This window comes from Hypanus sabinus, chromosome 6 (genome assembly GCF_030144855.1).
Source record: "Hypanus sabinus isolate sHypSab1 chromosome 6, sHypSab1.hap1, whole genome shotgun sequence".
NCBI classification, from domain to species: domain Eukaryota; kingdom Metazoa; phylum Chordata; class Chondrichthyes; order Myliobatiformes; family Dasyatidae; genus Hypanus; species Hypanus sabinus.
In genome coordinates this window covers 163,825,055-163,850,964 of record NC_082711.1, presented here as the reverse complement: position 1 = coordinate 163,850,964, position 25,910 = coordinate 163,825,055, and the positions used below count along the sequence as shown (strand labels likewise).

Here is a 25,910-nt window from a genome sequence, read left to right as displayed (position 1 = left end):
TGCTGTATCTCACAAATCACTCTTCCCAAATGAGTCTTTTGCATAGGTCCTGTCATGCCAGAGTACATCCTGCCACTTGCTCCCCAGAGCAAACTCAGCAGATCAAACAGTATCAACTGAACGAGAAAAGTTACTTTGTATTAGAACTGGAATAAATTAAGGATGCAAGTTTCTACATAACTATTAAAATGGAGAGAAAAAAAATAAGCGAAAGTCTGATTAAAACAAAAAAAGGCTGTACATATCAGGTAGAAACCACGAAGAGATAAGCAGTTAATATTTCTGGTGATTGACTATTCATCAGAAATGGTTATATATTGCGAGTGTCTCTGTCTCAGTACTACTGAGTATATAGTTTATTATTGTCATATGTACTGAGATATTGTGAAAAGCTTTTGTTTGCGTGCCAGACAGATCATAAGTAAAACAGAATGAAGTGTGGCAGACCCAGAGAAAGTGCAGAGCAGCTCGAGAAATATAGATCCAGCATCTTTTATTAATATTTCAGATTTACAACATCTGCATTACCTCCCAAGCTTGTAGATTTAGTCCATGTGGACATACATACTGGGCAGCTGCCAGGCCATGGGGAAAATCAAGAGCGAAAAACTAAAGCTTGGGGGGAAAAATAGTGCAAAATTTGAAAGCGTCCCTCCCATTGGAAGCGAGAGAAAGACGTCATATCTGGAAGCCGGCTCCATGCGAACGCAACCTAATCTGACCTGCGGGGAGGTGTTTGGTCAGCTGTGCTGTCAATCAGGGCGGAGCGGCGGCCCGGCGAGTTCGATTGATCGGTGCCTGGAGAGGCGGGGGGCGTGTCTGTGCGAACACAACCCAACCCGGCCAGCTGTTTGGTCGGCAGAGCTGTCGATCAGCGGGGCAGGTTTTGACGGGGGCGGGGGAAAAGCAGCGAGTTGGGTTGATCGGCACAGGCGGACGCAAACATGGCGAGCGGAGGGTGGCGGACGCCGAGGGCGAGTCTGGTGACTCTGTGCGCCGTGGCTTTGTGGTGGGTTGACGGGGCCGCTCACTTGGCCAAGCGGGAGAACAGCATCGACACGTCGAGGTACTACCACTACGAGGAAATGACCAAGCTGCTGAAGGACTTGGCCCAGGCTTACGGTGCTCACGCCAGGCTCTTCAGCATTGGCCAGAGCATCGAGAACCGTTCGTTGTGGGTCATGGAGATCTCTACGACGCCGGGCGTGGAAGTGCCGGGCAAGCCCAAGTTTAAGTACGTCGGCAATATGCACGGCGACGAGACGGTGTCCCGCCAGGTGTTGCTGTACCTGACCCAGCACCTGCTGCAGAGTTACGGTCACGACGAGCGGGTCGACCGCCTGGTCAACACCACCGATATCTACATCCTGCCCAGTCTCAACCCGGACGGCTTCGAGAAGTCGGAGGAAGGCGATTGCGACGGTGATGAACGCGGTAGGAACAACGCCATGAACAAAGACCTCAACCGGTGCTTCTTGGATCAGTTCTCCCGGGTGAAAGTGAACGGGATGCCTGTGAACAGGGCAGAAGTGCCTGAAGTGGTGGCCATGGAGAAGTGGATTAAAGGTATCTGCGGGTTAAACCCAACCCCACTTTAAATCTCGGGGCGTCATCTCTTTATCGGCAGTTATATGAGCATGTGTAAACGTATATAGAGCGCTTCACAAAAGTGCCATCAGCACGTAGTTCGATGCCAAGTTGTACAATGAAACGATGAATGATAGGATCGCACAGCTATTATTTTACTGAACGGGCAAACGTCCAACTCGAGTTCCAAAACAGAGTTCAACTAGTGACAGGTTTGCAGACGCTCATACCCTGTATAGTGCGCCAATTGCTGATGAGGTAGGTGCGCAATTCAAATATCGGACAAATGAAAGGTGCAAGTCTCCCGGCAGGAGTTCACGGCACGGGCTTGTCCATGTAGTCGCAATGCTTAATGACATTGGCGCTAATTAGTAACAAAACTCGCTGTTTTTCCTTTATCTAGATACCTTTGAATTAGAAGTAGGTCATCAGCTTCCACTGTTATCGGTGTAAACCAACTCTTTAGCGTGCTTTTAGACGGTATATTACCTGCAGGGGCAAGTAGCGCAATCTGTATAATTCAGAAACTTGATGTTTCTCGTTCAGATCTTGGCTGTCTTAGGGCGGTATGTAATTAAGATAAAGGAACGTTGAATGGTGGGAACTAAATTGAGAATCTTGCCTGCTCACAGTGTCGATTAATGCCCCATCTATTGCAAACACAGTTTTTCCCCCCCAAAAAAACACCAGCTGTTAACTGACTTCTGTGTCCCTAGTAAAACGTATCATTTCTACCTACTAATCAAAAAAGTGGTTTGCACATTAGAAAGCAAAACTGAAATATTTGGAAATGTGGAAACTGGATAGAAGAGTATCAATGTATTTGAAGTTGAGAGACACTTGTGCGGTCTGTGAATGCTGCACTACTTTCAGTCACCTGGAAGAGGGAATATGTGACTCATTATAAACCACCCTAACTATTTAGCAATGCCTCGCTGATTGAAAGCAGGTTAATGCGGTGCACTCGGTGTTTCAATTGTGCAACCAAGCAACAATAACCAATATGGTAAGAGGTGGTATCATGTTAACTGAAGAAACTTGAGCTCATTGCAAAGCAAGCAGAAATGCAGCAGACTGGAAAAATATCACTTGTAGGGAGCAGAGAAACACATAAGAAGAATTAAAATGGCAGTGCGATAGCATACAGTGCTTTACAGTATAGTTGACCTGGTTTCAATCCCACCTCAGCCTGTAAGGAGTTTGTACGTTCTCCCTGTGACTGCGTATGTTTCCTCCCACGGTCAGGTTAGTTGGTCTTTATGAATTGTTTCATGATTAGGCTAGGATTAAAGCAGGGGGTTGCGGGGCAAGGTGGCAAGAAGGGCCTTTCTCTGCTCGATCTCAATAAATTTTTTAAAAAGGCTCAAAACCGTGGGTGCAAAGTATTTCAGATGCTAATGTACATACAAATAAAAATATCAATGGAAAGGAAGTTGGTTATGAATCTTCTAGCCATTATTAGTGGATTTTAAAAAAAATTGAGGGAGTAAGTGATGAGGATTGGGTGGGCGATAGAGTTGATGTCACTGAACACCTGTGATGTTATTGAATGAAAAAGGTGGGGGGAGTGTAATGGCCTTTGCTTTTTGGATTTCTTCTGTTGGAACTGAAACTGTTCATAAACTAACAGGCAAATGAGGAAGTATCATTGAATGCTTAGACAGATGTTTAAAAAAAAACCCATTTGGTTTACTTTCTGCAGGAGGTTATTAGCAAAAATGAGGACCAGCAGAAATTGGCAATAACCTTGTGACATGGTGGAGGATGCCATGCGATGTTAAACTACAGTATTGAAATGAAGGAAATTAAATAAGATCTTAAGATATAGGAGCAGAATTAAGCCATTTGGCCAATTGAGTCTGCGCTGTCATTCCATCATAGTTGATGCATTTTCCCTCACGACCCCAATCTCCTGCTTCTCTCCAAGTCCCTTCATACCCTAACTAATCAAGAATCTATCAACCTCTGTCTTAGGTATGCTCAATGTTGCCTCCAGAGCGTCCGGTGGCAACAAATTCCACAGATTCACCACTCTCTGGTAGAAGTAGTTCCTCCTCCTCTTTTCTAAAAGAACAGCCCTTATTCTGAAGCTGTGTCTTCTGGTCTTGGATTCCCTCCTCCTCCCCCCCCCCCCCCCCCCACCATAGGAAACATAGGAATCTGGTGGGATTAGGCCAAATAATATTAAAAATAGAATATTTGTGTAGATAACCACATTAAATTACAAAAAAAGTTGTTTACTAATGGGGGGAGCAAGCGAGAAAGGACATTATGTTGAAAGTGTCCCATGTCCCCAGATCAAACTCATTACTTACACCAGTTCATTCTGATTTTGAGTCTTTGGATAAGTTTCTGCTTTTTGTACATTTGTAATTTTTTTAACATAACATCGGGGAAGGTAAGTAGCATGGAGTTTAGTTATTTCCAGCTATTTCAAATTGCTGTAATTGCAGATGGTAGACTAGACCTGAGTATTGATTGTCAATGACTTAATTGAGTGGTAAAACGTGCCCAGGATTGCATGGCCTACTACTGTTCTTGTGTAAATACAGCTAAAGTAGCTGGACTCGATTGGTTGCAGTCGGTGAACAGTCCTTGGTGAGTAATAGTAAAGATGCTCTAATTGGTAAAATGTGGAAAAGTTGACTCTGTTGATTTAATGCTGCTCTAGTAGAGAGTACTACCTAGCAATGTTGGCGGAGTACCTAATTTGGCTTGGCTTGACTTGCTGTCTGCCAGCACTCTCTACTTGAGCTCACAAGCAAAGGTTTAACTAATACATCTATCGTACTTTGGGTATCCATCTCTTCAGAAGGACTAAAGAAAGAATAAATAAAACACAGATGGATTACTTTCTCTTATTTTCTTTGTGCATTCTTGTAAATATTTTATTGGCCATGTTTTTAATTAACAACATGTATCAAGTATTGTGTGGGCTGATTAATTTATTTGCTGTTACCATGCAAGTGATTATGAAGGTTTCTGTACCTTTCATTTATTTACATGGCATGGATGTGGATAGCTGGGCCTGTATTTATTACCCATCCTTAATTGCCCTTGCTACCGCTGTAGTTAGCAACTCTTCTTGAGCTGCTGGTGCCAGTTACTACCTGGTGCTTTTGAGTAACATGTATCAGCGTGTAGATGCAGTAACAATGAAGAACTAGTCATATGCTCCTAAGTCTTGGTGCTATGTGTTTGGTGAGGAACCTGGTGGTGTTCCAGGAGAAAATCTTGTGGTAAAGGTTGTGAGTTTAGGAGTGGTCCAGGCAAATAGTCACATGCTTTATGTAAGTAGGAACTGCAGTCATTTAGTGTAACAATGTTCAGGGTGATGGATGAGGGGCCAAATAAGCAGACGATATTCTAGATATAGAAATTGTGCTGCTGGAGTTGCGTTCTTCCAGACAAGTGTAGAGTATCCTATTGTACTGATTAAAGCACAACACCGTGGAAATGCTTTGGCTATTGGGTAGCAATCCCATTAGTATAATGACTGGTCCACTTGCATTTCTGGTTAATGGTGACTCCTGGCATGTTGATGGCAATTGGTTTATTATTGTTACATGTCCATGTACTGAGATACAGTGAAATACTGCTTTTCATGCCTCGCATCCATAAGACACAGAAGAATTGGGCTATTTGGCCCATCGAGTCTCTTTCGCCATTTGATTGTGGCTGATTTCTTTTCCATCTCAACCATGTTTCTTGCTGGCTTCCGGTAACCACCGACACTCTTCCTATTTCTTAAGATATCCATGCAGGCTTCTCTTTACACAGAGTCTGAGAGCTAAGTTTCAAACCCAAATCTATTTCATCACAAAGACTACCTACTTCCATTCCCATCCCTTTCTCAGTGCTTTCCAAATTACTCATGCATTTTTTTGCTATCTCCAGATTGGACTGGTTGATTGATCTATTGTCTTTTTACCCTTCAGATATTTTTCAATACGTAAGTGCATCTTGGTAATGAGGGAAAGCAATATCAGAAAGAACTTAATAGTGAACAAACATTGAATGTCAAGGTTAGATTACACACTCTCTTTGATCACAAGGGCTTCAATGATTAGTTGATTAGTAGGTTTTTAGTTTATAATTAATCCAGTTGCAATTACTGCTGAAAAATTTTCAAATTTTTTTCATGGTATATCTCTAAATCTTACTTTTGAGGTGAATAAGTATAGAAGAGCTGTTAAGTGTTTGTTAGTGTGATTCAGGGTTTTCCATTTTAATTATAATTTACCATTCTCAAAATTCTTGCTCTTTATTGTACTCTCTGGACATTGTCTGCATTGTACTACAGGTATTTTCCAAATTATTACATTCCTAAGAACCATTCGTAACCTGAATGTTTTGCAAGTTGGAAATGGAGCTACTGGTAATATATTTAGATTAAAACGTAAGGCAACAAAAGGCAATGCACATTTAAACCAGGACAATTAACTCGACCATTCAAATTTCTCTGCAAGTTGCGATGGTACTGCAGCAATCCAAGTTCTCACATGGCAGAAGATGCCCGCAGCTAGCAAATCCATCCTGTCAGTCTCCCAAGCGCTCATTCACACGTATAAGCTGTCTCTAAGTTGGGTGTTCATAATCAGGAGAGGATCTGTATCTCTAAAGAAATCATCTCTCTTTAGAAACAGATTAACAAAAAGTTCGATGTTAAATCTTGATCTTAATGTAGTGTAATGCAACTTAATATTTCACTGGTGTAATGCATTTGTGAGTTTAAAGTTTATTTTTTCATTGTTTAACACTAATTTTTTAATTTGTTATTTTCCTGTAGAAAACAAATTTGTGATTTCTGGGAATCTTCACGGTGGAAGTGTTGTTGCCAGTTATCCTTACGATGATTCTAAAGATCACGTAGTTTCGGGGTACTACAGTAAGTCTCCAGATGATGAGGTATTTAAGTACCTGGCCAAGACTTATGCTGCAAGGCATCCAGTGATGAGAACTGGCAGACCACACTGCAGCAGAGACTCTTCTAGCACTCAGGATGAAACCTTTCCTGATGGAATCACCAATGGAGCCATGTGGTATGATGTAGAAGGTGAGTTGAAGCCCTTTTATAAGACTAAAAATGATTGGGAAAAAGAACTTAACCTTACTATCCCTATTGAGAATTGGGATAAAATTCTTCAATTAGTTAATACATGATCTATATGTGCTAAACATTCATTAATACAGTTTAAAGTTGTGCACAGGGCTCATATGTCCAAGGATAAATTGGCTCGTTGTTATTCCTATATAAATCCTATTTGTGACAGTTGTCATTCTGAGATAGCATTTTTAACTCGTATGTTCTGGTCGTGTCCGCTTTTGAAGAAATATTGGAAAGATATTTTTGATATTATTTCTGCGGTATTGAACATTGATTTACAACCACATCCTATTACGGCAATTTTTGGCTTACCAATGATGGACTCACTTCATTTATCTTCTTCCACCTGTCGAATGATTGCATTTCTTACATTAATGGCTAGAAGATCTATTTTGTTGAATTGGAAAGAAATTAATCCTCCTACCATATTTCATTTGCTTTCTCAAACAATGTTATGTCTAAATTTAGAAAAAATTAGAAGTGTTGTATTTGATACTTCTATCAAATTTGAAAAGATATGGAGACCATTTATTCAATATTATCATATGATATAATATGACCCTGTTCCAAGCCTATTTGTTTTTCCAGTTTCGATTTTATATATGTTGAGAGGATCGGAGTTGATGACACTGATGATTTTGTATTTTTGTGAGATATTATAAACAACCCTTTTTTTCCATTTTTTCTTTTTTCCTTTTTTGTTGTTTTTCTTTATTATTAGATTAGTTTTCTTTTGCATAATTTTTTTCTTTTTCTTCTTTTTTTAAAAAAATATATACTATGATATACCTAGGTTTGCCTTGTTTATTTGTATATTGTATCGCCCATGATTTGGGAATACTCATTTATACTGTAATCATTGCTTATGTATTCTCTCATGTTCAGTTGAAATGTGTATGTTTGTAATCCCATTATCTATGTATCAATTTTATTTTGTTGATATTAATAACAATAACAAAAAGATTGAAAAAGAAAGAAAAGGTGAGTTGAGCAATGAATAATGTAGCTTATAGTTCTAATGTGATTGAAGGAAACTTGTAATTGTATAAAAACAAAACAATTCATTATAGAAATAAAGCATTTAGCAAAATACTATTTACTTATAATTATACGATGTACAGTTTTAATATATTTCCTATTCCCTAATCAATGAATAGATACAGGGAATAGGTACAGGGGAGCATCTAGTAGAACTGCTTTATCATTTTTCTGGTGACTCAGGTTTGATCTGGCCTCCTATATTGCCCATATACAGTTTTCCTATTAACTATATGGGTTTCCTGTTAGGTGCTTAGGTTTTTTCCCCCCACATCCCAAAAATGTATGGTTATCAATATATTGCCTCTATATTCTGGGTGAGGGGTAGAAATTGTGAAGAACTTGATGGGTATGTACTTGGATTCTTAGCTCCCATTGGAGCATAGGCTATCAATGACCTCCTGTCTCCATGATCCTGTGAAGTCAATGGTACGGTTGGAGTACATCAACGGTTCTGCAATCCATTGTATCCACTGTACAGGGGATTGGACTTCACAGCTTCTGCAGAGCCCTGTTGGCCAGCCTTATTCATTTCCACCTCTCACAACAGGGACGTAGAGTTGGACTTTGAGAACCATTAATGGTGGGCATGTGGTGAGAATAAAAAGGGCTAGCAAAACGTACAAAATATTGGAGAAGCTCAGTAGGTCAGGCAACATGTATGGAAGGAAACAAACGCATGTTTCGGGCTGAAACCCTTCATCAGGACTGGGAAGGAAGGAGGCAGGATCCATAATTTCCCCCCATATATGCTGCCTGATCTTGGGTTCCTCCAGTATTTTGTGTGCATTGCTCAAGATTTCCAGCATCTTGCAGAATCTCTCGTGTCTCAGGCTAGCACAGGACTAGAATAAAACGTTCATGTCTTATAGTTGGTGCAGTCAATGGGCTGGAGAGCATATTTTCATGCTGTACCTATGTGGCTCCATAATGGAGTCCATCTATTGATATCTGCTGTGATGTAAGCCATTGTTTAGTACTGGCTCTTTTATGCCTCAACAAAAAAATGCCATGCTTGTACCAAACAGAAAGAGTGAGCCTCAGACAAGAAGGTTGAGGGGGGCAATTTAAATTTTCATTTAATAAAACTTGGATATGTGTTCACAGTGCATGTGTATTACCGTCACGCTTGTATTTGTTTGGACATTGAGCTTGCACAACAAGAATGGGTAAAGATTAGATGACATTCAAGGACTGCTTTTTCCTATGGTATTCCAAGCCATTATTACTCTTGGAGAGGAGAAAACTGCAGAAAAATACTGGTTGAGTGCCAGTGTTTATAGATGCTCTTTCCTGTTATGTTTGGATGTAAGATTTATGAGGCAGCAAGGTGTGGACAACTTTTAGAATAGCATAGTAGCAGGCACTTCACCCCGGAGTGTTGAACTAAATTAGTGAAATCAGTAATCAAGTGCCCAGCTAAACTATTCACTTCTGCCCAGACAAAGTTTATATCCTTTAAAAGCACCTGTCTAAGAGCCTGTTGAACATTCCTATTGTATTTGCCTTTACCAGCACCTCAGACGGCACATTCCAGGCACTCGCCACTCAGTATTTAAACAAAAACTTTACCTACACATCTCCTTTGAGCTTATCCCATTTCTCCTTAAATTCCTGGCCTCTGTTTAGACATTTGCACAGGAGTCATTTGCAAATAACTTAATACTTCCCTTTTTGGCACTCTCTCTCTCTGCATCTGAGGAAACTAACTTACCATTAACGTCTATAAATGCTTAGATTCTCACAGCTGTCTTGACTATACCTCTTGCTACCATGCCTCTTGCAAGGATGGCATCCCCTTTTTTTCCCATTTCCCTATTCCTGCTTTGTATGTTCTCAAGATCTGGCCTTCTGCTCCGGAGTTGATATTATCTTCCAGAAATGTGACTTCCCCTCTGCCATAACTGATGGCATCCTTGCACATTTCCTGCAATTCCCATTGTCTCTTCTCAATTCCCCTACCCCTTTCAGTTCCTGTGGTCCTTGACTTTCATTCTACCAGACTGAACAATCACCATAATCATTCTTTGCCATTTATGTCAGCTGCTACACAACTCCACCACAAATCACAACTTTCCCTCTTCCCTGTGTTTTATTTTCAGCAGAGACCACCCACCTTGTGAGTTCCTGGACTTTTCTGGCCCAGCCCTCCCCATCCTGTGGCATGTTCCCTTTCAACTGTAGGAAGCCTGAGAGACTTTTCCCTTCACCACCAAACCCACCACCATGCAAGTCGTTTTAAGTGAGGCAGAGATAGCTGCACTCCTTCCAACCTTGTTCTCTGTACACAGTGAATAAACGTTGTGTAGGAGCATTTATGGAGTGCCTGTGCTTCGCGCACACTGACCATCTCAAGGTTTAACTCTCCTCACTCCCACACAAGTGTGGTTGTCTGCAGCCTTGTCCATTGCTAGGGAGATGCCAAACACAAACAGGAAGAACACTATTTCCTATTCCACGCAGGTAGCTTTAAACACAGTAGTTGAAACATTGGATTTTACATTTTTGGTCATCCTTTTCCCTACACATGTTCACCTAGATTTCTTCCTTTGTTTTCCTTTCACTTTCTTCCTTCCACCGCCCCTCCCCATTTGATTGCACCTGTCATCTACCAGCCTCTCCCACCTTTTGCTGCTAAAGACTGACAATCTATCCTGAACCATTTCAATCCTGATACTGGGTCTCAGCTCGAAGCATGAACATGTATCTTTTGCCTCCGTGAATGCTGTTTGAGCTGCATTCCAGCATTTTGCTTTATTTTTTTTGTTCCAGATTCTATCATTTGCAGTTTTTTTGTCTTCACACATATAGAATTAATTACTAACCTACAAATTCCAGTTTACTCTTCATCTGAATGCATTGTGTAATTAGTTGTTATTTCACCAAAAATCCAAGCTAATGCAATTGCCAGTAAAGTGTAAAATACTTTTTCTGCCAGCAGGAATCATTGAAAAGGAATGGCTTTAATAATAGAATTTTTTTTTCCATGGAATGATTTCTTTATTTGAAAGTTATGTCTGCATAACTGAAATGTGGCCAGTAGATAAACACTGTGATTTTTAGTTTTAAAACTTGATAGCTATAAAATGCTTGAAATTTTGACCTTAATTTACAGGTTTTCTGATTTTTCCATTTGGACTCCTGTTAAGTTTGTTAAGTTTGGGTTTTTGCTGTTTTATAGAAGTATTTTTTAATACTGGATTGGTTGCAGTAACTCCTGGTACAAGTGAGGCATGATTCTGCTGTGTATGTTTCAATAAGTAGTTTTTGTCAAGTGAGACAGCTGTCAAATTTTCATCATGTAGGTGCTATATTATTCCATCTTGATGAACTACCATTCATTTTCTTAAACGCTGGCTGTTTTGCAATTTTCTATAGCGCCAAGCCATGTCATTTGTACATATGTCAAGAGGAAAAATCATGATTTCTAGCTTTCCACAAAAGTTCAATAAGATTGAATCTTATTCTGTATTGCAAATATTTAGCTGGTGATTTGTGAATTCTGTAAGGTTGAATTTCCATAACCTGAATGACCTTTGGAGGGTCTGCACAGTAAATCAGACGAGTTGTAGGCAGACCCTAGGAGAATCAAACGAGAATAGCTGTAATAGACTCAATGGGCCAATGGACTTCCAATTTGTGAAGGGTATAAGAGAGTTAGTTGATGTAACTAATCCGTCTGTATAGGACTGTTAGAATCTTCCTTTGTGGAAATGGAGGAATTTATTAGCACTCAATTATTGGTTAGGGATGGAGGACAAAGAATAGTTTTCTTTTTAAATTTAATTCTGTTACCATCTGATCAATTGTCTCACGTACATTTGGAGGAGAACCAAGGGATAATTCCTTGCATAGGTAGTTTAACCAGTCATTAAGAAAACAACACTTTGTAGTTTACATACCTTGTGCATTTTTTAATTAGCCAGTAAATTTTTGACCTTGTGGAGTTTTACTTCAGAACTAATGGAAGTAGAGAATTAGAAAATTGATAATGAGTGGATGAGCAAATTAACTATTAAGAGCCAGACCCTGTTGTGTTGAGAATTCATGATTAAATATTAGTCTGATTTTCCAGTTAATTTTTGTGAGTGAACAGCATATTATTAATACTCGCCTCTGCAAGGCTAAATTATCATGTATTTAGTAGGTAAAAGGCACACTTAAAAGATATAATTTCACAGTAATTATCAGATGATTAAAAAGTACATATGTTTTCTATGGTGAAAATATAAATCTAGCCTTGTACAAATGTCTCTACCTGAGTGCTAGACAGTTTCATAATCTCTGCTCTATTTCTAGACATTCATCTCATCGAAAAGGCAAATGGTTTTTAGAAAGTTCCACTTGAATTTTACAATGTATCATGAGATTTGTACATTTTTGGGTACAGATCTCAAACTTGTTTTGTATTTCAAATTATGATAGCATTCAGAATGAGATGTCACTGACTAAGGTTTACAGGAATATTTTGTTTTTAAAACACAGCAACTTAAGAACTAAGTGGCACATTGTTTTCTTTTGCCCTTTCAGTTTGTTTCAAGTTTAGGATTATGATTCATATGCAGACAGGAACTGATGCAATTCTGTCTGAGTCTTGTAAAATAAATATTTGCAATCAGTTCAGTTTCTAGTACCTTAGATCATTGAAACTATATTGTCAATTTATTTTAGTTAGCTCCTTCCACCATGCTTCCAGTTGGGATGCGGTTTTTTTGTTGGTGTGTAGTGCCCTTTTTCCTCCAACCGTAGCGGTGTGTATTTCTGCCAAAAAGTTTGGCTTTTTTTCTCATCTGTCCACAGAGCATTGTCCCAAAAGTCTTGTGGAACATAGGATAGGGCAGCTCTACAACCCACACTTCCATGCTCATTTCATTGATTGGAACACCTGGCTCCAAATAGCTTTTATAGAAGGCATTACCCCAGAGATTCACATACTCTTTTGAACCCAGACTGTGGTCGTTTAAATGATGTACTCAGTACTGATAAGAAGTAGAATTATTTGTGTGTTATTAGTTTAGGTAGACTGTGTTGCCTTATTATTGTGGCTCGGGTGAAAATCAGATCACATTTTATGAGTGATTAATGCAGAAAACCAGGTATCTGCAAAGGGTTCACAAACATTTTCTTGCAACTGTACATGCTTGTGTACTGTTAAATTATAAAGTTTTGCTTTATTTAATAGTTTTTTCACTCTGCTAGATTATGTATTGCATTGAACTGCTGCTGCTAAGTTAACAAATCTCACGTTACATGCCGGTGATAATAAACCTGATTCTGATTGATTTTGTATATGCTCATCTGTGTAAATGAGTTCAAGTTTTCCTGGCCAGAATGTAATTTGGAATCTATGCCCATTGATTCCAATGGTGTTGATCTCCAATCTTTAACTATAATAGCAACACCTTAAAAATGATTTTAAAGCTCTTGACAGGTAACATGGAAGAGCTGACACAGCCTTTGTAAAAGATGTTTCTGCTTGTCTGAAGTGTATTTTCATTCTGCTTTGTATATAGTTCATTATCAGAAACCCAACGTAATATTTAAATTAAGCTTTCTTCAGAAATTTAAAATATTTACAAAATTTCGGAAGGTAAAAGGCTTATATTTGAAGGTGAGTTGCACCGAATTTTATGTGTACACAGCATTTGCAGGATATCCTGTAAGTGTGGTAAGTATTCTGGTTAGAGTAGCTTTCTTGTTTTAATTCTGGGAAACATAATAGGGTTGTAGTAATATTTGAAAACTGAGCCAACCACCAGAACGAAGAGGAGAAAAATGATGTTCTATGTGTTTTCTTCAATGTCTGTATTTACATTCTTTCATTTAGCTATGGGGGAAGGGAAGGAGGAAGGAAAAAATGTCATTTTTAACATTTTCAATAAAAGAAGCAACCAATTCCCCTCCACTATCCTCCTTCATTGGCAGAGCTAGTCATTTGCCTGGGTCCCAGCTATACCTGCCTCTTTGTTAGCTACATAGAACAGTCCATCTTCCCAGCCTTCCCGGTAATGATCCCCAACTCTTCAGCTATATTGATGACTGCGTTGGTGCTGCTACATGCACCAATGCTAAGTTCATTAATTTAATCAACTTTGTCTCTATTTCTACCCTGCCCTTAAATTCACTTGGTCCATTTCTGGCACCTCCCTCCCTTTCTGGATGTCTTTGTCTCTATCTCTGGAGGCAACCTGTCAACTGACATCTTTTGTAAATCTACCCATTCCCACTGTTATTTTGACTATACCTCTTCTCACCCTATCCCCTGTAAAAAAAAAAAGCTATTCCCTTTTCTCATCTCCTTTGCCATCACCATGTCTGTACCCAGGATGTGGCTTTCTTTTACAGTCTTCAAAGAAAAGGGTTCCCCTTCCCTCACCTGTATCTCCTCTATTTCCCTAATATCCACACCCACCCCATCTTCCCATCACCTTAATAGTAATAGTTCCACCTGTCATTGAGTACCACCTCATGAGCCCCTGCATCTAACACGTCATCCTCTGCAACTTCTGCCATCTCCAAAGGGATCCTACCCCTCCCCACTCTCTGCTTTCCACAGGGATCACTCCCTCCATAATTCCTTTGTTCATTCATCCCTCCCAACTAATCTCCCTCCTGGGACTTATCCCTTCAAGTGGTATAAGTGCTACAGCTCCTCCATTATTTCCATTCATAGCCCCAGACCGTCTTTCCTGATGAGGCAACGCTTCACCCGTGAATCTTCTGGAATTGCCTATCATGACTGGCACTCCCAGTGCAGCCTCCACTGTATTGCTGAGATTCGTTTTAAATTGGGGGACTACTTTGTTGAGCATATTCGCACCTCCCTGATGTGTCAGTCCATGGCCGCCTCTTGTGCTAAGATGAGGCCACCCTCAGGGTAGAAGAGCAACACCTTGTATTCCATCCGAGTAGCCTCCAACCTGATGACATGAATATCGATTTCTCCTTCTGGTTGAGAGAAATATTGCCCACTCTGGCCCCCTACCTCTCCTCACTTGCCTATCACCTCCCCTGGGTCTTTTTTTCCTGTGATCCACTTTGCTCTCCTATCAGATCTCTTCCTCTCCAACTCTGTATCTTTCCCACCCATTTGGCTTCATCTATCACCTTCTAATATCCTCCTTGCCCTTCTCCCAGGAAAGGTTCTTCTCCCTTCCTTTTCAGTCCTGAAGAAGAGTCTTGGCCCAAAATGTCAACTGCTTATTCACTTCATAGATGCTGCCAGGCCTGCTGAGTTCCTTCTGCAGTTTGTGTGCTTTGCTTTGGATTTCCAGCATCAGCAGACTTTTGAATGTTTAAAAATGTCATTTTACTTTTTCTCTTTGTTTATCTTTGAACTGTTGCCAATTTTCAACAGTTCATTTGTGATGCAGATTTTCCTTTTCTTTAATATTACTGTCAATAATTGGGTTATTTTTGGTGGTATCTGATGTTTCTGAATGATTAGGTTATAGATTCAAGTCCACTAAAGAGAACAGCATACAGAGTGTAAGTTAACACATAAAGTGTGCAGTGGCTTAGGAGTTGCCATCTTTTGGGTGTGACTTCAGACCCCTTTATTGGCAACTGATAGTCAAAGAAGCCAAGTTCCCAGAAGTCTTGACTTTGGTTTGTTGGGTTTCCCCATCTGAGGCTGCAATTTAAAAAAAATAATTGGCTATGGTGAGGATTAAAAAAAAACCTGAGTCATGAAATTGTGAAAGTTCTGTTATAAATGCAAGTCACTTTTTTCATTTTATGCACATAGACTCTCAGCAATACTAGATGGTGATTGCGTGAATGTGCTGGTTACATGAGAATTGTTCAAAACATGACTGTACAGTCAGCCCTCCTTATCCGCGGGTTCCACACGCACCGATTCAGCCGACCACGGATTGGGAAAACCTGGAAGTTCTCTCTCAAGCACTTGTTGCTTGAGCATGTACAGGCTGTTCTTTCTTGTTATTATTCCCTAAATAATACAGTATAACAACTATTTACATTGTGTTAGATATAAGTAAACTAGAGATGATTTAAAGTATATGAGAGGATGTGGATAGGTTACCGCAGATTGGGAATTTAAAAAATGGAAGTTCTCTCTCCAGCACTTGTTGTTTGAGCGGGTACATCCAGTATTATTCAGCGTCAGTCAAACATTTGTCTTAGTATATAGTATATATTTTACTTTTCTATGCATATAAGACTCTTAAGAAATGTATGTATTTCAGTAATTAAACCACTGCGTTGCTTAGTAATAATTGTTTCTTTCATCAGGGTAGGGCTCCATTATTCTCACTTTATCCTTTAAAATTGTTCTGATCGTTGACCGACTGTAACCTAACACTTTTGCAATGACTGATGGCATTTCACCTCTTTCTGATGGCTTTATTATTTCCACTTTATTTTCAATCGTGATCACTTTCTGTCAACAGAAAGAGCAGCAGCCACAGGCGGCGGGTCCCGAGCTCTGCCGGGTCCTAAAGTCTACCGCGCTGAAACATAGGAAATAAGGTCCGGAGCTCTGCTGGGTCCAAAAGTCCACCACACGGAGACAGGTTAAATAAGGGACTTGAGCACCTGCGCGAGGAGTGTCTCAGAACCAATCCCCCACAGATAAGGAGGGTCAACTGTATGTTATAAACATTTCAATAAATTGACAAACTGTGTCATCTACTTGCCCTTTAAGACTTGTTTAATCCTGTAATTCTAGTTTAAAGCCAAATGCCCATCAAAAATAAATCAAATGATTGTGCTCTATCACATGAAGTGCCAAATCTTCAAAGAGGATGTTGCTACTGATGAGCCTATGACTACACTGTCCTTGTGTATAAACATCAATGTCCTTTCATTCTTGTGTTGCTTAATAAATATGAAGTTCAATGCTTCTGATTCAGGTTTATTATCATTGTCTTATAAGTTTGTTGTTTTGCAGCAGCAGTACAGTGCAATGATATAATATTGTCACATTATAAAAATGCAAAAAAAATTGGAATAGTGAGGTAGTTTTTGAAAGTAATTGAATGTGGGTCTTCAGGCTCCTGTACCACTGTTCTGGTGATGATAACGAGAAGAAGGCAGGTCTCAGATGGTGAGGGGTGGTGCTGTCTAGAGCTATTGCTTCGTAAACATCTCACTAGTGGGAAGGACTATACCTGTGATGGAACTTGCTGAGTCTAGAACCCCCTGCAGCTTCATGCAGTGGAGCCTCCATACCGTCCTGTGAGGTAGAACCCTCCTAGTAGTCTGTGATGCAATCATTCGGACTGCTCTGCGTCATGCATCTAGAAGTTACATGTGTGTTTGGTGCCATACAAAATCTCTTCAAGCACCAAATGAAGTAGGTGTGCCACTTTCCTGATTGCATCGATGTATAGGGCCCAGCAGAGATCCTCAGAGATGTTGATACCCAGGAGATTGTTTTCATAAAAACAAAGTCCAATTATTAATAGCTACCTGAAAATTCTGTTGCATAAACACTGGATAAACGAGAGCTAGTTGTAAAATTAATTTCAGTTTGCCTTCTGCGATTGTTTTTGTTTCTGTTATCCTGTTTTGTTTTTTTTTAATTCTTCCTGAAGTCACAGGGATTATGTTTTCACTAAGTTAATTGGAAATACAGTACCAGGGTTCTGAAGATATTCAGTTACACTGCTGTGCATTAACCCCATTTACCTTGTCAGGCAATCTCCAACAATTTTTGCTTTTAGTTACTGTGAACACCATGTGATTTTTTTTCTTCTTGAAGAGGGTTTTCAAATTTTTATAGACGTTGGTAGAGGTCTGACTAAAATTTCACTTTGCTAAAGGGTATTCAGCCATAGCAACAATGGCTGCTTGCTTCATATCTCTCAGCTTTTTAAAGTGTATTATGAGCACGAGGGCCGGGTTGTTATTGCTCTTGAAACTTGTACAAGATGTGCATTATAGAGAGGCTGTATAAACAACTCAATTCATTTATATATGTCACATAATAGGTTTTTCTTTCTTACTGCCATTGATGGGCAGGTTTGGATTACTGGTAATATTGTTAAAGAAGACTTAATCACAACATAGTTTTCTTTGCCGTTTTAAAAAAAAAGTGATCTTGGTGTTTCCTAACTTGCACATGGAAATGACAGAAGGCAAAACTATGTTAAAACTTTGTATGTTAAGGGAAGGTAAAGAAGATGTTTGCTCAAAACAATCTATCTCATTTTCTTTGAGCTTTCTTTGTATTAGGCAGGGTGACATGCAGTAAGCTCAGTACTGACAGTATCATGAAAAATTGACAGGCAGTTATGCAACCACAGTTCTCTGCTAACTGCTCTGTCTGTTGATGGTACCTCTGGTGCACCCTTCAGTTCCACCTTCTGAATAGTTCATGATATTCTCTCACTAATTCTTCAAATGGTAAATTTTCAATTTAAGAATAACAGAAAGTAAGTGACAAAATTTTAAATTGAATAAATATTTGGTATTTAGTAATAGGCTAAATAATAATTTTGTGGATGTTTAATTTATGTGAATTCAATGAGCAAACAAGGATTTTAAACTTTCATATCGCTTTAAGGCCTCATCCCCATTGCCTTTATAAATTTCTTTAGACATTCAGATCTACAAAATTTTCCATATTTCATCTCGGGCCTTTTACATATTCTTTTTGTTATTTTTAGCTGTGTTACTATTTGCCTTGTCCTCTCTGCCTCCGGCCTGATCTCTGCGACTCTTTCCCTAAACTATGTATAAGGGTGCAAATATGAGATGATTAGAAGATTGAAATAGTCATGTGAAAAGATAACAAAGATAAAAACAGGATTTTGGCAAAAAATGAGCAAAGGCTTATGCACTGATGGGTAATGATAGTGAGATGGAAGCTGACCACATTGTGACCTGATGATTGTCCACTGATCTTTGAATTTCAACTATTCCAGTAACTGCAAGCTTAGTTCAGCATGAAATAATGACCTGTCCCCTGCACTGAATAAGAGACTGATCAAGTCACATCCTGGTAGGTCCAATGAATTTCTTCACCAGAATACCTGCAATGGTTCAACAGCCTGTCAGCATCTTCCCAATGCCAGTTAAGGATGAGACAAGTTGGCTGTACCATTAACCTCGAGTACCAAAGATATTTTAAAAAAGTGATTACTTTAAATTCATGTATTATTCTAGCAGTTAATATTATATGTCTAGAAGGCCTGGATAGGGTGGACATAGAGAGTACATTTACTTTAGTGTTTATGAGCTTAGGAATAAAGGGAATTTCTTAAGTAAATCTGCTAAATATGTTGCTTCAGCAGGCATTGAAGTCCAAGTAAGAGATTGATAGGTTCTCTTGTATGATTTGCTACTCCATTGCTAAGTCTCTTCGAGTATGCCTACCCTGGGGGTGTGTAAGTCTTCCCTTCAATGGGAGTTCAGTGACAACCTCTCTTATTGCTCCCTATCTGTGATCTCTGCTGCTCTCTGACCTTGTGTTCTTCACCTATCACCTCTAACGTACTACTTCCACTCCCCACACCTTATCTTTCCCCCTTCCTTTCCAGTCTTAGCCTGAAACATTGGGTACTATTCTTTTTCATAGATGCTGCCTGACCTGCTGAGTTTCTCCAGCATTTTGTATGCATTACTCTGGATTTACAGCATCAGCAAAATCTTATATTTTTGATAGGTTCTTAATTGATTAGGGGCTTAAGGCGTACAGGGAGAAGGCAGGGAAATATTGTTGAGGAAAAATAATCAGTTATATTTGTGCCTGCTTCATCATTCAGTGGGCCAAATGACCTAATTCTGTTCCTATACCATATGGTCTAAACTACATGGCCAATTTTCATGAATCTATTGATGTATCAACATAGAACATCCCATGAGGAGGCATGAAATAAGGCACTTAATATCCAAACAATTTTAATGACTTTTTTTGCCTGATGTGATCATAATTCTTGTTTTTAAATCTGTGCATTTAATTTGTCGCCCCTTTTGAGGGTTGGTCAATGAAGGCATCAAGCCACCAACAATGAAATAGGGCTAAATGAATACTTTCTGGGCTTCATAAATTAAAGCTTCATTGTCCCTGCAAGTATATAAGATCATTCCTACAGGGTGATACTGTATGTAAATTTTAAAATAGGTATACCTGTAGTTGTATTGAAGTGTTCAATTTTTAATTGGTTAATCCCTTGAAAGTAATTCGCAAAACTATTTTCACATTTGATTCTTCCTGGAATTCTATTTGGGGGGTAAATGATAGAATAATGTAAATGACAATATATAAATGTCCCGATCTTAAAAATAACGAGTCTGACATGAATTCAGACTGCCTTTTGAATGCAGCCCACTTGATTTCAATTTGAATAGCATATTCACAGTGACATAGAGGGACACTAGAGTGGTGAAGGAAGATGCAAGAAGCATGTATGCATCAGTGTGAGTTGTTTTTACATTTGAGCAGGACAAACAATACTCAGTGACCCTGATCAGATTAAAAGGAAGCAAGAGTTTGGGAGAAAATAATGTACCTTGGTTAATCATCGATGAGCAGTGCAATGGATAAGTACAAATTTGGATAAACAAAGCCATGATTAGCATACTTTCAAATTTTAGATATGGAATCCAGAAACTAATGCACGTAGGCAAGGCAGATGGGCAAATTCTTGATGGTTTTGTTTTGGATCAGCTGGACTTTATTTTGGGAGTTGAGCAATAGAACAAATAATTGGACATCAGGAGTGGCCTAAAAGAGCACTGTATAATTGGAGTAAGATGTCATTTGGTCTGTATATAATCAAGCATACAATTTGCTTTCCTAGTCATTTGGTATACACGCATATTGAGTTTCATTAATCTGAGTACCATCTAGGTTCCTTTTAAATATTTTTAAACACTTTCTACCTAATTTCTCACAATTTTTTAAGAAGTGCTTTTCTGTTACTTGTAGCGAATGAATAACCTCATTGTTGTCCATACTGTGTTGCGCCTGCCATGCCATTGCTCAGTCACTTAGTTTGCCTTAATCCCATAACTCTGTAAGACATAGGATGACAGAATTGGGCTGTTTGGCCTATTGAGTTTGCTCTGCCGTTCGATCATCACTGATTTATTTTTCCTCTCAATTACATTCTCTTGATCAGTAAAAAAAAATCTTCTTTTTCCGTCATCCAAAAAAATTATCAGTGTTGCCGGTTGCGCAATATAAATTTATAACCCTTTTCCCATAAAAAAAAATTTTTGCTGGGTTAAAAAGGTCATAACTTGTACCAGGATAGGAAAGAACTGCTTTCCCTTCTATCATCAATGGCGTATTTCTCTTTCTGGCACATTGGCCAGCTGCCTTCAGGATCTTTATCTTGATATCTTAAGCATTTTATCAAGATTGGTCATGGGTTTTTATCCAGTTGAGATTTTGGTCTTAAGGCTCTGTGGACCCTTTCGATTTCAATCAACTGGGTTCCCTCTTCCATTTCCAAATTTTCCAGGATCCATTTTTGAAAAAATTTTATTGGTTCCTCTCCCTCTATCCCTTCTTTAAGACCAACAATTTTAATATTTTGTCTACTAAAATTTTCAAGCACGTCTATTTTTTCCAACAGTCGTTTTCTTTCTGATGTCCAGGCAAGAATATTATCTTCCATTTTATTCACTCTATCAATAGTGACTCCCATTATTTCTTCCAGCTTTTTAACTTTCTTGTCTGTTTTCTCCTGTTCTTTTTACCATTTTATCAAACATAGTCTTTATATTTTTAATATCTTTTATTATTTTTAATGTTTTTCATTCTTTTAATTCATGCATTATTTGCACCAAATCTTCTCTTATGTCTCCAGAATATCTTCCACCTCCAATCTTTTCCTGTTGTTCTTCTTTTACTTCCTCATTTTAAAATAATTCTCCAAGATACTATGAGAGTTGAAATATATATTATTATAGACTGGAGTAAAAATAATGACTAATTTACTGAATTTTTAAAATTTTAATGTTAATGGACTGGTGAAAAGAAAAATAATTTTAACATATATTAAGAAAATGAAAATAGATATAGCTTTTATATAAGAAACACATTTAACAGAGATAGAACATCAGAAATTAAAGAGAGATTGGGTCGGAAATGTTATAGCAGCTTCATTTAATTCAAAAGCGAGGGGAGTTGCAATTTTGATCAACAAAACTTTACCAATTAAAATACAAAATGTATTTATTGATTCTGCTGGAAGATATGTAATTATACATTGTCAAATCTTTTCAGGACTATGGACTCTTATGAATATTTATGCACCAAATAAAAATGATGTAAAGTTTATACAGGAGGCTTTTTTGAATTTGGCTGACGCACACAATAAAATATTAATAGGTGGAGACTTTAACTTTTGTCTTGACCCAGTTTTAGATAGGTCAACAAAGGTTGTTATAAAACCAAAAGTAGCAAAATTAACTTTATCATTGAATTACATTCTCTTGCCTTCTTGTAACTTTTGACAGCTAATCAAGAACCTATCAACCTCTGCTTTAAATATACCCAATGTCATGGCCTCCGCAGCCGTCTGTGGCAATGAATCCCACAGGCTCACCACTCTGACGAAGGGTCTCAGCCCGACAGTGCTTCTCCTTATAGATGCTGCCTCACCTGTTGTGTTCCATTAGCATTTTGTGTGTATTGATTCACCACCCTTATCTGTTTTAAAGGGACATCCTTCTAATCTGAGGTTGTACCATTTGGTCCTAGGCACTCTGACTATTTGAAACATCCTTCTGACTTCAACTGTATCTAGGCCTTTCCAAATTTGGTGAGATTCAATGAGATCCCATCTCATTCTTCTAAACCAGTGAGTATAGGCCCAGCTCCATCAATGCTCCTCATACATTTACCTTTTCATTCCCGGAACCATTCTTGTAAGCTTGCTCTAAACCCTCTCTTGAATCTTCAATCCTCCACACTAACCACATTATTTTTGAACTTTCAACAAACTTGGAGATTATAACATGTACCCTTCCCAGCTAAATCGTTGGCATGGAGTGTGAATAGCACCAATCTTATGGTGCGCTACTCATCAGAGCCCATCAATCTGTTAACTCCTTTCTGACCTATTGTCAACATATAACTCCACTATTTTCATGTTCTGATTCAGTTAACCTACCTCCTTTGTGGGACCTTCTTCAAAGCTTTTCTGAATATGAAATTTGAAAGAAAGTTAACTATTGTACCCTTGTGTTGCTGCTGAATTCTATTAACATTTAATAAAATATTTTAAGCCCCAGTTTGTGATTGTGGTTTTGTGCTTTAATATTTTGCTATTTAAGATTCTCACTAAAGTTAATGTACCCTTTTATTTTTTTAATTCTGACATAATCTGTACTCATTAGAGACTGATGTGGGTTAAAATATTGGACAAGTTGCACCATGCCTGCAAACATTGAGGTAAGCAACGGCAGGTGGAAATTTTGGCACAGATTCTCCTATTTAAAAACTTGCATTTCTGAAGTTGCAGGTGTTCATTGTAAGATGAAGTCCTGCATTCATTTTGCAAATTGTATGTTTCCATGTGTAACTACCCAGACTCCCTGTGAATTCCAGCAGCAGTGCTCACTCTAGCTGAGATTCTCCAGCATTTGTTCTGAGGCATTGGTGTTTTTTTTTAATCCTGTGTCGGTCAGTGGAGAATTTTGGGGAGACAAGAAAATGGAAGCTGAGCTTTGATCACCGTATCTTCTGAGTGAAGTTCAGCAGTGTGGCTTTTCTAGTACATATTGGAAACCCCAAATCCACCACAGTTGGGTAGGATCTCATGGACCAGCACAATGAGCCCTTCCTATCCAGGCAAAGTAAATCCCAATAGGGTAATGGTAGCTGTGCTTTTGCCAGCATTTTATGATCTTATGAAGGAGTGCATTTTTCACATTTCTGGCCACTTGTGACAAGCTGAGTTTTCCTGCCAGAGAAAGTGCATGAAAAATATAATAAAAATATTTATTTCCTAATGGCTTGGCCATTTACTGCTCATTCACAATTGAACTCCTGAGAAGGAAGATCTGGAAGTTGGTGTCAACAAATCAAAACAAGCCATTCTTCCCCCCCACTTTCTTGCTGGCCAGTGGGCACCCAGTCTCATTAGTGCTATATTCTAACATTTGACCCATAGCCTTCTATGCCTAAGCAATTCAAGTATATGTTTAGACTCTTTACTGTCAGTAACTCGATTTCTGGCAGTGTTTTCCAGGTACTTAGTACTCTCTGGGTTGTTGCAGTGCAGGAATGGAATGATTAATAATTATCTATTTGCAAGAAGTAACTTGTATTCTTCCTTTACTGGTAACTCATTATGTTTTTAAATTTAGTCACTTGTGCACATAAGCAGTACACAGTACAATAAAAATTGAAGATTAACTTCCCTTATTTCAATCCTAAATCAAATGGATCATTTTTTTGGAGTTATTTTACTTCAAATAACAGCAGTTTCCACATTTGCAGTGTTTTCCCAATGATATATTTCGTTTTGCCGTGAACATTGACATTTTTCATTTGACTTGCTCTCAGCTATACTTTGACCTTGTCTAATCTTTTAGTTTATTTTGTAAGAATAGGTTTTTAAGTAAGTTCCCAGAGTTTGCTGTTACACTATCTCATTCAGTCTCAAGCACATGGTACTTCTATTTTCTCTAGTGCTTCTAATAATTTGGGTGATATTAATTCATTAAAATTGCAATTAGGAAATTAATTAGACAAACTAAAACTATTCTAATCATCACTGATCCTGCAGAACGTTGTGTTCAATACTCCATGCCATTTATTGTCATGAGCAGCTGCTGTTTTACCAAGGGATATTGATCTGGAAACATTGAACGTATGCAGGTTGAAATTCTGTAACATTGGCTTAAGCTCCCTCAGTACATGTGCTTCCATGGTAATTAAAGAAACAAAAGTAGGCTTTTCTATGCAATGGATGTAATTGGGGATTTTCAAAACTGTACAGCCATTCCATTGGGATAGCAGATTCCACACATGTGAATCTCCCTCCGACCTGTGTTCCTCAATACCTTTTAGGTCATGAAAAATCTCTCAATTTCAATGGCCATTTGCAAAAGATTTTCAAACTTCTGAACTTTGGCATAAAATATCCCTGGACTTCCTGATTAGGAGTAATATTTCTATCTGCCCTGTCAGCTCCAAAATATCTAAATTCCAGGGAATGTGTCATAAACACAATTCTCCAGATGCTGGAAGCATTGAGCAACACACACACAGTGCTGGAGGAACTCTGCAAGTTGGGCAGCATTTATGGAGGGGCTTAAAACAGTTTTGGGTCAAGACCCTTCATGGAAAAGAAGAGGGTAGAAGCCAGAATAAAAATGTGGGGGGGAGGGGGGGTGGTGGAGGATTGCGAGCTAGCAGTTGATGTGGATAAAGTAGGAAGCAGGGAGGGGATAGGTGGAAGAGGTAAAGGGTTGAAGAAAAAGAAAACTAATAGGAGAGGACAGCAGACCAGGGAAGAGAAGGGGTGAGAAGTAACCAGAATGAGGAATGGAACAAGAGAGGAAGCAGTGGGGATGAAGTTACTGGACGATAGAAATTGATATTAACACCATCAGGTTGAATGTTACCCAGATGGGACATGAGCTGCTTGTTGCTCCTCCAAACTGATATTGGCCTCATCATGGTAATAGAGGAGACCATGTACAAACATGCCGGAAGGGGAGTTGAATTGAAATGAGTGGTGATTGGGAGATACAGCCCTCTGCTACGGACAGAGCACGTGATCGACAAAATGGTCTTCAATCTGCTTCGGGGTCTCACTGATGTAGAGGAAGCTGCACTGGGAACGCCAGATAGAATAGATGACCCATCAGGTGAAGTGTGGCCTCACCTGGAAGGACTGTTTGAGACCCTGAATTGTGAGGAAGAGGGTGTAGGGACAAGTAAAGTGACTGTCACATTTGATGGGATAAGGAGAAAGATCGGTGGGAAGCAGCATGTTTTCAAGAGTCACAGAGAGTGATCCCTAGGAAAAGCAGAAGGAGTGGGGGTTGGATCAGGAGAGGGAAAGATGTGTTTAGTGGTGGGATCCTGTTGGAGATGGTGGAAGTTATGGAGAATGATTTTTGCTTAATTATGAAGACTTGGTGTGATGGGTAAGGACAAGGGGAGCCCTATCCCTGTAATGACAATGGGGGGATGGTGTGAGGGCAGCTGTGTGGGAAATGGAGGAGATGCAGTTGAGAGCAGCATCAT

At 39.0% G+C, this 25,910-nt stretch overlaps 1 protein-coding gene across 1 annotated transcript in view; it reads left to right on the top strand.

Moving 5' to 3' along the window:
- The first annotated feature begins 639 nt into the window (after nucleotides 1-639).
- LOC132396034 (carboxypeptidase D-like) overlaps nucleotides 640-25,910 on the top strand; it is a 66,724-nt gene continuing 41,453 nt past the window's right edge. Inside the window, exons 1-2 of the mRNA XM_059973348.1 lie at nucleotides 640-1,566; nucleotides 6,377-6,643. Coding sequence (XP_059829331.1) covers nucleotides 945-1,566; nucleotides 6,377-6,643 — 889 coding nt within the window. The 5' untranslated portion in view covers nucleotides 640-944. The remainder of the gene's footprint in view (nucleotides 1,567-6,376; nucleotides 6,644-25,910) is intronic.